Source organism: Podarcis gaigeae (assembly GCF_964106915.1).
Source record: "Podarcis gaigeae genome assembly, chromosome: 6".
In the NCBI taxonomy this organism is placed as follows: Eukaryota; Metazoa; Chordata; class Lepidosauria; order Squamata; family Lacertidae; genus Podarcis; species Podarcis gaigeae.
In genome coordinates this window covers 23289573-23303755 of record NC_139682.1, presented here as the reverse complement: position 1 = coordinate 23303755, position 14183 = coordinate 23289573, and the positions used below count along the sequence as shown (strand labels likewise).

The following is a 14183-nucleotide window of genomic DNA, read 5'->3' as shown; positions in this document are numbered from 1 at the left end:
TAATCCTCTTTCAAAGCCATACAAGTTTGTGGCCATCACTGCCTCCTGTGGGAGCAAAATCCCAGTGTTTTTGCACTATCTGAATAAGTATTTCCCCGCTGTCCTGAATATTCCAGCATTCAGCTTCCACAAGTGTCCACGAGTTCTAGTAAGAGGGAGAAAAGCCTTTCCCTATCCCTATACAATGTAATAATTGTATATACACTTCTTTCTTGTCACCTCCTACTCATAGTAATCAAATCCCATTTATTATTTTGGTTGTGCTTTTCTGAACCTGTTCCAATTCTAAAATATCATTTTTGAGATGAGGCCTCAAAACCTACTTGCTCTAATAGCTTAGTTTACAAACTATTTTGTTATTGCTTGTTTGTCAGTCTTACATGGCTGACCACCTATTGCCACTTTCTAACACCTCTCCTCTTTTCTTTGCCTCTACCACTCTGAGTTTTTGCCAAACATTTCACTTGCATATCAGCTAATTCTCCCCATTCTGCTGCCCACTAAGCCTTCGAGTTTGTGGCTTGATGAAAATATTTGTTTATTCCAATTCCTGGATTTTGGCATTTACATTAAACTTACTTTTTCTGTTACACACACGAGTTTAAATTGCCCTGTTATTTCAGGAACACAAATTGTGTTTTGGGTTCCACATGTGTGTGCTTTTAATGTTAAAAATAAAGAAGTTTACACAGCCCAGCTTTGATCGCACATAATGTCAAACTGATCCAATGGCGTCCAGATAGTAACAAGCAACAGATAGAGAACACAAAAAACCCAGAGTGCCCCATGCCAATGGCCAGGAAATATAACTGCAATGGGGAGAGAAACACAAAACATGAAAGCTAATCTTGGCAATGGCTGCAATCAAAAACCCAAGCATAACTATAAACCATACACAGAAAGCAAAACATAAGTTAGATGGGTAAATCCATAAGAAAAATGCCAAAATCCAGAGTCAGACAATTCCTTTATTAGGGCCAACCAAAATGTCACAAATTAGTGAGCACACATTCATCAGGATGAATGTCAAGCAAAGTGGGGAGCAGAGAGGGAGAAAAGCCGCTTGGTGTTGAAGCCATAGCTCATTTCAAACAAACAGTTTTGATCTCCACCGCCTCCACTAGCTTGTAAAATCATCTCTTGCAACTAAGAAAGAATGCAGCTCTAACAATAGTAATAGAAAGGGTTGCCAGTTCCCAGCTGGATCACAGTTCTTTTGTGTGTAGAGAATTGCAGTATCAGATATAGGAGCTCAGAAAGTCAATCAGTACAGTAGTCTAAAACACAGAACTTACCCATATATACAAGTTCCAAAGACTTGCACATTAGCTGTGTTATTCTACTAAGGGGGGAAAACCCAGTGACTACTTGGGGGTTCAATGCACTAAAAGCAGCTTCATCTTCACCCCAAATCACCTCATCCCATGCCAGTTCAGAAATGGTGTCCTCTCTCTTTCTTTTTTTTAAGCTGTGTTGTCATCCAGCCTGGCTGCTGCCACTTTCCCCAACTATCCTTTCCACTGTACCCTCCCCTCTGGTTTCTTGCTTATTGTTTCCCACTTCCATTCCAATTTTATAGTTCTGCAAGCACTGACATAGCCTAGGTGGTAAGTTATTCCCCCCCCAAAATATATATATATATATATTGCTTTCTGAACTCAGAAAAATGATCATCAAAACACTTTGTGAGAAGGGTCAGCAGGTCAGTGTCTGAACTGCCACATGAAAGTGAATAAAACAAGATGAACTCTATTCTTTGCTTTGGCTTCCAAGCAAATTGTCCTGGGAACAGAAGCAGGTAGGGGGAAGAGGAGTTAAAATGCTGCAAATCCGAAGGCCTTAGTCCAACAAGAGTGACTGCATCATAAATGGCACTAGTCCTCAGACCAAAGTTTATAAAGCTTTATTAAACCTGTTGAACAGCTGTGCAATGAACAAACAAAAAATAAAAAAAAATCTCTGTGGAGGTTTCACGATTGGTTTCTCATTTCCAACTCCCCTGGAAAGAAAAAGCATTTTCAGCAATGCTCTTCCAGGGAAAGATTGTGCAGAGCTAAACAGGTGGCAAAACAAGAGCATAACCTTGAAATGTTATCCAAAAAGTGTATGCCTGCTTCCCCCAAAGGACTAGCTTATGCTTCAGTGAAACAAACGTTTCCTAAGGAAGAAGCATATTTATTTTCTGGAAATTACTGATGTGCAAGAGAGTGAAAGCTTGAGGGTGGGGATAAAGCTATGATCCAGGCATCACCACAAAAAGGTTTCCCAGAACCACATGAAGAGCTGCAGCTTAACCATTAGTTGCTTTCTTCCTCCCATAAATTCATGCACAGGCTCATTTACTTGTGATGAGCGATAGTAATAATACTCTTGGCCTCAAAAGGGAAAAAAAGAAAGAAATAAAGCAGCAAGTCACTCAAGTGACAACTCCAATCCAGTTTCCAGAAGCAGCCCATACCTCTCATGTCAGGCTTAGCACATACAAGCTTCTCTACTTGCACTTGCTGTTTGCCTTTTCAGGTTAGAAACACTGAGAGCTTAAAAGTCAACAGCAAAAATAATAAGAGGGATCCTGAAACATTACAACAGAGCATGCTTCTTTTCAATTCAAGACCACTGGTAAACTGTGGATATTTGGCTGGGTGGGGTGGTGAGGCAGGCTCCAGTGCCTGTGTAGTAAAAGTGGCATCATGACAACTCTGGGATTTTTGAGCTATGATCTATGCAGATAAGTATTTTGGAAAGGACTCAGGCAGTGCACACATTCCAGTTTGGCCTGCTGTGATGAATCAGCAGCCCCCTGGCTCCAACAGCTTTTAAACTTTATTAGCCATTTGCAAATCCCCCCCCCCCCGATGTTCGGAATGAGAAACACTAGCTCTTTATCAAAAGCAAAATGGAGAGAAGGCTTTCCAATTTCAACAGGATCAGATGACACATGTTCCAGAGTACTGATGGTTGCATCCTCAACTAGGCAAGGAGTGAGACCACTCCAGCGTCAGGCAACAGTCAAAACGTCTCTTCACCACCAAGTCAGAAATAGAAGGACCAAACGCAGGTAATACAGGGCAGGAAAAATGGGGTGGGAAAAGGCCACCCACCAACTGCTCTGTTTCAACCCCAGGACAACGTTATCACCATAAACAGCTTTTGTAAAATTTTACAGGCAGATTGTGGAAGGGCAGGTGATCATGAATGAAACACTTTAATCCAGACATACAAACAGGTTGCTTGTACTCTAATCACATGCCTTATAACCCCTCCTTCCCATAAAACCGTCCTTTTAAAAGAAAAAGAAATAAGGAGCTTGCAACCAGGTAGAGGGTTTTAGGTGCCAACCACATTGGGATCATGAGCAGAGTCCGGCAGCTGGGAGCCAGAGCAGTGATACAAGAAACAATTCCCCCAGCAACTGTAGCAGATGAGGAACAAGGCGGCCAAGAAGACCAAGGCACAGATTGTGCAAGGTTTCCGCTCCAACAGAAAGCTCAGTAGGTAGAAGCCCATGAACACTGAGTGACTAAACCACAAGGCTGGGTTGAGGGGCTTTGGGATGAGGAGAACAGGCAGTAACCACTGGAGGCAGTACATGGTGTTTAGTGATCAGGGCGTCACAGTGATGGCAGCAATCCAAAACGGCAGTGTAAAACGTCTCCTCTGCGCATTCAACTCTTCCAGAATCAGATGGGCTGACTTCATAAAAACGTGTGGTGATATATGAGCAAGTCTTAACAGAAAGGTGGGGGGGGAGGGGAAAAAAGAGGGGACAAGTCAGCAAGTTGGATTTTCCAAGTGTTTTAGATTTGCATTGTGTAGTAATCCAACCCAGCTCCCCAAACCCTACTGTAGTTTTCACACTCCAAATCCCGAAACCTCATTCCCCCAGCTGCCACTTCCCTGGGTCCATGCAATCCCAAGCTCTAGTGCAGGGGTCAGCAACCTTTTTCAGCCATGGGCCAGTCTACCATCCCCAGACCATGTGGTGGGCTGGACTATATTTTTTTGGGGGGGGGATGAACAAACTCCTATGCCCCACAAATAACCCAGAGATGCATTTTAAATAAAAGGACACATTCTACTCATGCAAAAACACGCTGATTCTTGGACTGTCCACAGGCAGGATTGAGAAGGCGAATGGACCGCATCCGGCCCCCGGGCCTTAGGTTGCCTACACCTGCTCTAGTGGTTCCTTCTTGTAGCCTATGAGGGAAGAGACAGAAGATGCATGAATCTATCGTGGCGTCCTTCTATCTCATGTGCAGGTGATTGTCACAGGTGTTCCTATGTAGTTTGATAACCATTAGGCAACCAAGGTCAATTTCATTCTACCATGTTGTCAGTACTTGAGAACACTGAGTGGCTGGGGAAACTCAGCCAGATGGGTGGGGTAGAAATAATAAATTATTATTATTAATTATTATAACACAGCATCTGAACACACACAACAACTAAATTAATTCACACACACACACACCTCTCTCCCTCGCTCACAGGGACACTGCAATAAAGTTGGAACATGAAAAGATCAGCACATCTTCAAAGTTCTTCTTGATTTTATTTTCTTCATATTTTGAGACCACTGTTATGCTATATTGGCCAAGTGTGAGAGCTAGCAAGTACAGTGGCACCTTGGTTCTTGAACTTAATCCATTCCGGGAGTCCGTTCGACTCCCAAAACAGCTCAAAAAGCAAAACGCAGCTTCCAATTGGCTGCAAGAGCTTCCTGCACTTGATCAGAAAAAGCGGAAGCTGTGGTGCACGTTTGGCTTCCGAAAAACGTTTGCAAACCGGAACACCCACTTCCAGGTTTGTAGCGTTCAGGAGAAGATTTGTTCAGGAACCCAGTCATTCGAGCACCAAGGTACCACTGTATCTGGTTCAAATCTTCCCTCAGTCTTGAATTCACCAAGTTGCTTGCCCAATGTTACTACCTCTCTGACTCTGTTGTAGGGACTGCTGAAAATGTATATGAAGCACTTTCAACTGGTGACGTTCCCTATCAAATATGTTTAGTGGGTAAACCAGAGATTTGTAGAGCCCTGATGAAGAACCCTACATTCTTGGCCATTTGCATCCAGAGAAACTTCCTACTCTCAGACACCTTTCACTGCCCTCCCCACCATCAAAGGCTTCTTGCCTTCTCCAGATAAGCTGCAGCTCTCAGTCATCATTGCTCCATCCACAAACAGGAGGCAGAAGCAAGAGTTGGAAAGAGAATTACTGAAAAAGCCCAGTTCAAATAATACACAGCTCCCCCGAATGCAAGTATTACTAAGGCTATGGCCACTGCAGAGACAAATGCAAAGGAAAGCCTAGAACTGCATGCCCTGTCACTTGAGCTTCAGACAAGAGGAAGCAACAATGTTTTTACATTATGAATGTTAAGCAACAAAGAGGAAAACTTACTGTAGCCCTCCCAGCAAATAGCTAATTGTTAAGAAAGGAAGGAAAAGAATAACTCTTTATTTTCTTAAGGCCAGCCGTAAGAAAACAGAGAGATCAGGACACGCTGGGCTCAATCCAGGTGGATTTTCTATATACACTCCATTGTGAAGAATTTGTCTGATGTCACTTGCTTGCTGGGAGACACATAGATGAAGATAATCACAGCCTGTGTCTAAAGTACTTCGGTTTGAAGGAAGAAAAAACTTTAAATGACAGAGACTAATCAAGAAGTGTTTTCTTTCTATCTAAAAAATGATTTACAGCTCAACATAAAGGCAAAGGTCTTTTGGAAAACCCATGTTAAAGAGAATTTAGCCATAAATTTGTAGAGTCTGGGCAGTGAAATTTTCCCCACCCAAGGATGGGTTCAATTTTCCTTTATCAGGTATGTGACATGAATGAAGGGAACAAAACATGGCAGATCAGGTTTGTACAGTCTTCTTGATGCATCACACACACCAGTACTGTCAGCAACAAAAAAGGAATGACAACCCATCCTACAATTAACAAAGCTTTAACCATAATAAGCCATAGTTTAATAAATGGGGTAGTTTAATTGGATGGTGACACAAGATACAGTTTTCTCAGTAGTTTCATGCAGCATTGTGGAACTCCCATCCAGGGAAAATTCAACTATCTCGCATGTTTAGAAGATTCAGGTACCAACTGAAAACATATTTCTTTGTCTGGGCTTGGAACATTATGCATTGGACTCTACCCCAGCAAAGTTTTATTGTCCTTGTACTGTTTTCAGTTCTTGATATAGATTTTTATGTTTTATTTATTGCTTTATCATGTTTGTATTTTATGCTTGTTGTTAGCCATCCTGGGTTCCCATGGGATAAAGGGTGGGATAGAAGAATAAACAACAATATTGTTCAGTTGTTTGAGTGTAAATATTGTTTGGGTGCAAAGTTGTCATCATGAATTTAACAGAGCAAAGTTACCAACTTCAGGAGATATTTTATAGTGCTCCTTGACAATGGCTTTCTTAATGCTAGTCATAACAAAACATGAGATACACATGGCAAAATCTGCCCAAGATTCATTTGTAGGTAAGTAAAAAAAAACTTTGTGAATAGGAATTTCTCTTTTGTGGCACCAAAGAGTGCCTCTCAGGAGCAATGAGAGAGGTGACAAAGAACTAGCAAAGGGATGCAATGCTGTTTCCCTTAACTCTCAGATGAAAAGCTATCATACATAGCTCTGTTGAGCTGTGCAGTATTATGCACATTGCCATGGAAACATCAGATAAGACTAGCTTGAGGACATCTGATGATCTGGTAGAATCCTACTCCGCTGACTACATCAAATACCTTGCTAAGATCAACAGAACTGAGGTAGACTGGCTTACTTTGTTCTCTGCATTTCTCTCATAGCTGGTGCTGACAAAAGATCATATTTGTTTTTGATCCGCTTGCACAGAAGTGGGACTGTGCCTACCAAAGCACTGAAGCATAAAGTTACTGGGAGTACCCTCAAAAATCATTCTGGCAAATACTCTCCCTAGGGTGCAGATGAGAGAGATTCCAGTGCCTCTGGGGTTGCCTTCATTCTTACACAGCATGATAATGTTAGAACCACATGTTCAGTAGAACTACTTCTTTCCTCCAGCAACAGAACTAGTTATAATGGACTGTCTGATTTTTCCACTCCCATGAACCTCAGCTGTAATACCAATCTTCCCAGGTACTCTGTCTCTTGCCAAGGACTCCATGAGTTGGCTCTTTGTACTATCATTCTTCATATGTGTAAAGTATATCTGATTTGAGGGCTGTCTTGAGATACATCTTTTTCATAAGAACATAGTCTGAAGTAGTTTTCTACTTGTGAGATGCAGCTGCTTGTTCCTGTAGATCATGCTGCTATCCAGGGTCTGACAGGCAGGAGACTGCTGAAGTGGGAATGAGAGTCTGTCATACGTTACATGACTGCTCCCCAAATCAGAAGCAGTTTATATATGATATAGGCCACTGTTTCCCAATGATGGGTCTTCAGCTGTTTTTGGATTACAACTCCCATCATCCCTAGCTAGCAAGACCAGTGGTCAGGGATGATGGGAACTGTGGTCCAAAAACAGCTGGAGAACCAGGGTTGGGAAATACTGATATAGGCTAATCCACTACAGATTTATACAGCATCTAAAATAAATGCTTTCTATACTGCACTTTTTGTTGACTTGAGTGTCTTGACCAGGTTGTATTATTTCCCTTGGCATACGACATTTTAATTTCAGTAGGCTTTAAATCAGTTATTTCTAGTCATCTTGCCAAAAACTGTCTACCGCTCTCCCATATATTGCTGTGTTTAGAGAAAGGAAGACCCACAGCTCAGTGATACAGCACATATTGTGCATGCAAAAAGTTCCATGTTCAGTTGCAGACATCTCATGTTATGAAAGGATATTTGACAATAGGGTGGGGAAGGCCTTCCACCTGAGACCCTTGGGAAGCAATGCTAGTCAGAGTGGATGATACCAAGCTAGTTGGAACAATGGACTGACTTAATACAAAGCTGATTATATAAAAGGCACAAGGCACACCTTCAGGTTTAGATCTATACAGTTTCAGTATGGAATAAGGGCAAAGGGCAAACAAGAGAATGGAAAAAGTTAAGAGTGCAAGTGCTGTAGGAGAAGTAAGAAATACACTGAACAACCACATCTCCTGCTAATGCCAAGATCATGGTGATGCTAGGTGCCACCACGATAACCTTTGCCAATTGTCACTGATATTGCCTATGCTATGTTGGCCAGCACATATTAGGGCTATGACTTGCATTTTAATCAAACCCTTCCATTCAAATCACTGAGAAGAAACTATATGATAGTAGATGTCCAAGCTCTCACAACTGCAATAGCATCAAAGTACAAGAAAGTGAAAATGGCAATTTTAGGCTTCTGCCTCAACGCTTATCCCACCATTCCCCAGAACCACTTCTCTATTCCCCTTACCATTTAGAAGCAGTTACATGCCAACTATGTGAGAGCAGCATGTGGGAGTGATATGGAACAGGTTGTAGCCTGCCCTCTCAGAGTCCCCCACTCAATATCCACGAGGAAAGAGAAATTGAGGATTGCGAAACTAACCATGCTTGTTGATTCCAGATTATCTGGAAAAGATATACAATGAAAGCCCTAAAAAACGACACCCTGTTCACTTTCAAAACACACACAAATCCAGTTCAGCACTTTCAATACTTTAATATGGAAACAATAAAAAGATCACTGTTTTGCTGATAACTAAAATTATTCTCTGCTGGCTTGATGAAAGAAATTAGGATCTTCACCTTCATGCACCATTAATAAATACAACTGACGACAGGAAACAACTCTGTCAAAACAAAATTCAGCCACTAGGAATGTGCAAAGGATAGAGCCTCTACAGCCCTCAAGTAATCCCTGTTGCTCCAAAAATTATCTGAACAAACCCTGCTGTTCTTATGCAGCTTGTAAAATAAATAAAAAATAAAAAACACTTTAGCAATTGTAGCTGCAGGCCACTTATTAAAATCTACCACCAAGGACACCTGGACTGTAAGTAAAGTATGTTTAATACTAGCAGGGGAGTAGACAAGGTAGATAAAAGCATGCTCAGCTTCATCATAAATGATGTCTCTTTGCCTGCTGCTTCCATTTCCCTATTCTCTTTGGTGAGGTTTCTGGGAGTCACGTCACTCTGAGATTACCCGTAGCCTTTACTACATTCTCTCTACAGGTTTTCATGTCAGTATGCTTCAATTAGCAAAACAAGATATTCAGCCTCAAAGGTTTTCCCCTTTTTCCTTTAGCAATTGCATTCTTAGAAGTTTAGAGGATGCTGTTTTACTGTGACAACCACACAGTAAGAGACCAAGATTTCAGAAAAAGAAGGAAGAACAATTATGGGTGCAAGATGTGGATTTAATACCCAAATAACTGTTCTCTAATTTCTATGAACTACTGTATAAGGAAAGATGGATCACTAGTTAGTAAAGCATTCCTTCTAAAAAAAGGGCATTGTGTTATTCAGCAATATAAACTTTTTGGATAAAAGAGAACAAAAACCTGTATTAACCTGCTTTGCAATTACAGTGAAGTAACTATCTTGAGTGATTTTCTTCACCAGATAAACCTCAAAGGGAACAATGGAGAAATGCTTAGAATCCTATGGGCTTTATACCAAGATTGACTTTAAGGCTTTATAGGCAAGTTGAAATTTCCCTTCACATTTCCCCCATTTATACAGTAGCAGCTGACAGTGGCATAATGCAAAGTAGTTTACCTGTGTCAAAATGAATGAAGGTAAGCTAATGGGCTGGCACAGGTGGAGGGAAAATAGAGAGATTTGTACCTCCAATTTTCTTAGTGTGCTTGCTGGCTGTGGGGGATAGCATTGTAGTTGGATGCAGAGGATTGATGGGAGGAACCAGTTGGGAAGCCACCAAGGGAAGAAGGCTCAGAGCTATGGGAGTGGTGGTGGGACAACGATGAGTGGTCAGAGGGAGAAGACTAGGAAGAGAAGGTGTCAGTAGCTGAATGGCTTAGCAAGCTGGGGGAGTCTGTGGCAGAGTGAAGTCAAGAATCAGTAGCTAAAGCTGGTGAGTGGGAGGAGAGAGGTCAAGAGGCAGATATGAGCCAGGCTGGGGAAGAGTCATGGTTGTCTCCCTCTCCTACTGCAAAAAGCTCCCTTCCCCCTCTGTCTGCCAGAACCAGAAGAGGGCTGAAAGGGGCAGAGCAGTGACAGGATGCCCACAGGTGCAGTCTCCAATTGCTTGGAAAAAACCCAGAAGAGGAGCAAACTTAGACGGTTATGGGGAGGCAGGGACTTTCAGTGTCAACATCTGCTTTAGTGGAGCAAGACAAACAGGGAATGAATTGCTGTGCTCGTTAGGCCTGACACTTAGCCAAGAGATCATGCGGAGATCATGTTTTCCTAATAAAGAGTTAGCTCCAAATTTGAATTGTGTGATTTACTGGCCAGCTCACTCTGTGACAATCACCAGCAAAAGAATTGTGCTATCAAAATAGGCAACTGGGTGCTCTCCAGATGTTGTGGATCAATTTCAACCCCTAACTCTTGACTATGCTATCTGGGACTGATGGGAGTTGTAGTCCATAACATCTGGAGGACACCACATTGACCACCACTAAAAATTTTTTTAATGTACTGCAGCCTTCAGCAATCTGATACTCTCCAGATATTTTGGACTACAACTCTCATCAGTCCCAGCCAGGATAGCACACATCTGGAAAGCACCAGATTGCTAAAGGCTGATTTACTGAATGTGTTAAGCACATGCATGGTTCAGCAAAAGTGCTGCTTCAGAGTACCTCAGGAGGAGAGAGACAACTGTTACACAATTGTCAACTTCAACCTGGCATCCAAGGAGGAGATTTTTGCAGGCTGATATACTTCTGTGCTGAAGGAGGTCACTTGGGGGAGGGCGAAAGAGGCAAGGGAAACTGAAAGAGAAAATATACAAAGTAAATGTAATTTTAAAAACTGCCTTGGAATTGCAAAAACATGGAAAGAAGATTGCTCCTCAGATAGGAAGTACAGCAAACAGTGACATTCCAGATTTTAATTTTTTTTTTACTCTATAATAATAAAGAATTGCCACTGAAGTGCACTACAGTATTTACTTTGTTCAACCTCAGAAACTTGTGAGGTGGACAAGCCTCCCTTTCCTCCTATGTTAAAGAACCAAGTCTGAGAAAATATCACTAAGGATGTTTATGATGGAGAGAATCAAACTTGAATCTCCCAGGTTCAAGCCCACCACTTCAAACTAAACTGTCTTGTGTGACCTCTAGAATTTTCTTCCAGTTATCTCAAGCAGCAACATTTTAGACAGCAACTCCTGTATAGGCTTCAGGCTGTTTATCCATCATAATTGCATAGAAGCTTCACATGTAACTAGCTAAAACACAGGTACCACAAAATGAACCAATATGGAATGAAGATGTAGCAGAAGAGTTACTTCATGCTTCTGTTTCCAAGAAAGCATTAAGACTTACCAGCTGAAGAACTAAAAGCCACATGTTACTCTAGTTGTAGAAAGCTGTTTGCCGCTATTTTGCAGTTAAAGGAAAATTTCTTCCTTTTAAGATCTTTAGTGCTTTTTAACAGGTGGGGGCACTAAAAATGTATTCTCATCCCCAACCCATTATATACCTACTGAGCCACACACACACTCTGATGAAAAGAAAAAGTACTCAGAAAATGAGGTAGAAGCAAATCTAATGTTCAATGAGCTCTTCAATTAGGTCTTCATTATTGCAAAGGCTGCCAAAATCAAGGATTGCCTTGACTCCAGAAAACACAGGAAAGTTTTACCAAACAGATTCTGCCATTTCTACAATCCATTTAGTTTTGAAGTATCCATACTTTTAAATATTTGGTGCCAACTGTGCATGGGGTCCTGTACAGAACATAGACAGTGATCAGAAAGGAAGTTACTATGCATAAGGAGAATAATGGGGGGGGGGGGGCAGCAGCAGTCAGTGTGGTGGAACTATGGAGCTCCACACTGGTGCTGTTGCAGTTTACCTGGACAGTGCTAGGGTGGGGCATGACAGCAATGAGGTTGGGGCTACACAGATGCATTGACAAAGCTACGCTGGTGCTCCCATCAGTTTATCTGTGCGGCTCAGACTAGCTGTCACTCTGCCCTATGTCCACACCAGGCATAAGCAAACTCGGCCCTCCAAATGTTTTGGGACTACAACTCCCATCATCCCTAGCTAACAGGACCAGTGGTCAGACCCACATCTGGAGGGCTGAGTTTGCCAGTGCCTGGTCCACACCATTCAGGTAAGGTGCACCGCTACTGCCAGTGGTGGGGGGAGAACTTGCAGCCCTTGGGCTAATGCCATGCATGCAGAGGGGGAAATGAGAAGGAGGAGGGATGGCAAAAAAGAAAAAAACAGGACAGAGGAAAAGAGAAGAGTGGTGCCACACCCACTGTTCATTCAGGCCCGCCCACTACTGGCATTTAGTTTCTGACAGATCACACAGAATGGAATTTGGTCATCTGAAAAAAGACTCACCACCCCTGATTTAATGAGAGAGTAATATTTTAGGATTAGGCAACTACTGTTACTTGGCAACATCAGATCATGGTCTTCTAATGACAGTCCACCCTCCTCCTTTCATCACTGCCCTGCCAGATGCCTCTAAACAGCACTCAGGCAATATATGAAGATGTTGCTCTTCTCCAGCACCTGGTACATCAAGGTTCCATTTAACTAGCATGGCCAACAGGCACTGACAGACCCACAGGTTTGTCTATTTGTGTGTGTGTTTTTGTTTTTTTAAAAAAAACCATTTAAATACACATGCACAAACACACACACACACACAAACACCTTAAAAGTTACAATTTAATTTGTGTTTTAAATGAAATCTAGGCAGCTGTGGTATACTGGCATGCTGCTGTTTATCTTACTCTCCATGCGAGCTACTTGAGCCATTTCTTTTGAATGGGAAAGCAGCAATGTCTTGCAGCCCCATCTGATACTATTGCAACTCCCAGCATCACTGATTATCACCTACGCTGGCTGGGGGCTGATCGGAGTCCCAACAACCCCTGGAAGGCCACGAATTCTCCACCAGCTAGAGAGCGGGCTTATTAATCCAAGCACACAGTTGGGAATTCGATATGCCAGAGGTTGCCAACCTGTGTGTGGCCCTCCAGATGCTGCTGAACTCCCAATTTCCACCAGGCTCTGTCAGAACATCCAAGGGGCCAGGAGTCCACAGGGCAACGACACCTGGAGGGTCCACGATGTTAGAATTCCTGGAACTCCTGACACACAACACCTGACATGAGCCGATCATCACTTTTAAACAGCCAAAGGGGGGGGGGGGGCAAAGGAGCAATTAATCTGGTCCAACCCCGACACACCGCATGTCAATTTTCACTGGACGCAGAGCGGGCGGAGAGGGAGCAGGATCGGCTCCTGGGCCGTATCCGGCCCACACCTGTGGACACGGCAAAGTTCCCAATGAGGAGGCCTCGGTTCAAAAACACCAATGGGGGGGATTGAGGGGGGTGGCGTTCCCCTGGGGCACAAAAGACACGGCTGGGCATGGGATGGGGAGAAGCGAACAGAAAGGAGGCAGACATTCAACGGGGGGCGCTGCGGATTCCTCGCCGCCCCCCACGGCCGAACCCTCGCGGGCTCCTCGTTGGGTTTCGGAAAAACGGCACTTCCCCACCCCCACCCCGAGGGACGGTTCCACCCTCAGAGCTCAGGCGGGGAGAATTACGACCCAGGCAGGAGCTGCCCCCTCTACCGCCAAGACATTCCCTCAGGCGCCCCTTCTCCGTCCCCCTCAGCCGCATTACCTGCGCTCCTCGCCATAGCGCTGCCTCGCCGCTGGGCCGCTCTCCTTCCCTCCCTCCCTCCCCGACGCCCTCGGCTCCGTCTCTGCGTCTGTCACTCCCCGCAGGACCCCTCCTCCTCTCCAACTGCCCACTCAGGACCAGAGCCGGGCCGCCCGCGCCGCTGCCTCCTTTCAAGGCGCAAGCAGCGCTACACACCCACTACCCCTTACCGAAGGCCTGGGTGGCCTGCTTTAAAGACGGGTCATATTCCGTCCAGCGAAGCGGCGCCGGGTCGCCGGCTCAACCGTCGCGTTGTGTTTGAAACAGGCATTGAAGTAGACAGCCGCTTCAGTTTTGCTCTAGCCCGTCGGCGTAGCGGCGCGGAGCGGGCCTACAGGCTGGCTCGACAATTCCACGGTGATGAATAT

At 43.8% G+C, this 14183-nt stretch overlaps 1 protein-coding gene across 2 annotated transcripts; it reads right to left on the bottom strand.

Annotated features, from left to right (window-relative positions):
- Positions 1–948: 948 nt before the first annotated feature.
- On the bottom strand, positions 949–13901 carry BLCAP (BLCAP apoptosis inducing factor). 2 transcript variants are annotated; one of them, XM_083746396.1, is made up of 3 exons: positions 13777–13901; positions 10757–10888; positions 949–3727 (listed from the first exon to the last, which is right to left on the bottom strand). In XM_083746396.1, exon 3 carries the CDS (start codon positions 3589–3591, stop codon positions 3328–3330), a length of 264 nt encoding a protein of 87 aa, XP_083602522.1. In that variant the 5' UTR covers positions 3592–3727; positions 10757–10888; positions 13777–13901; the 3' UTR covers positions 949–3327. The 2 variants fall into 2 exon arrangements, with proteins under 2 accessions (XP_083602522.1, XP_083602523.1); XM_083746397.1 differs by lacking the exon at positions 10757–10888 and having other exon boundaries at positions 13777–13832.
- Between the last annotated feature and the right edge of the window lie 282 nt (positions 13902–14183).

Excerpts from the sequence above, each read along its gene's own strand:
- BLCAP (XM_083746396.1), bottom strand. The coding sequence starts at position 3,591 with ATGTACTGCCTCCAGTGGTTACTGCCTGTTCTCCTCATCCCAAAGCCC.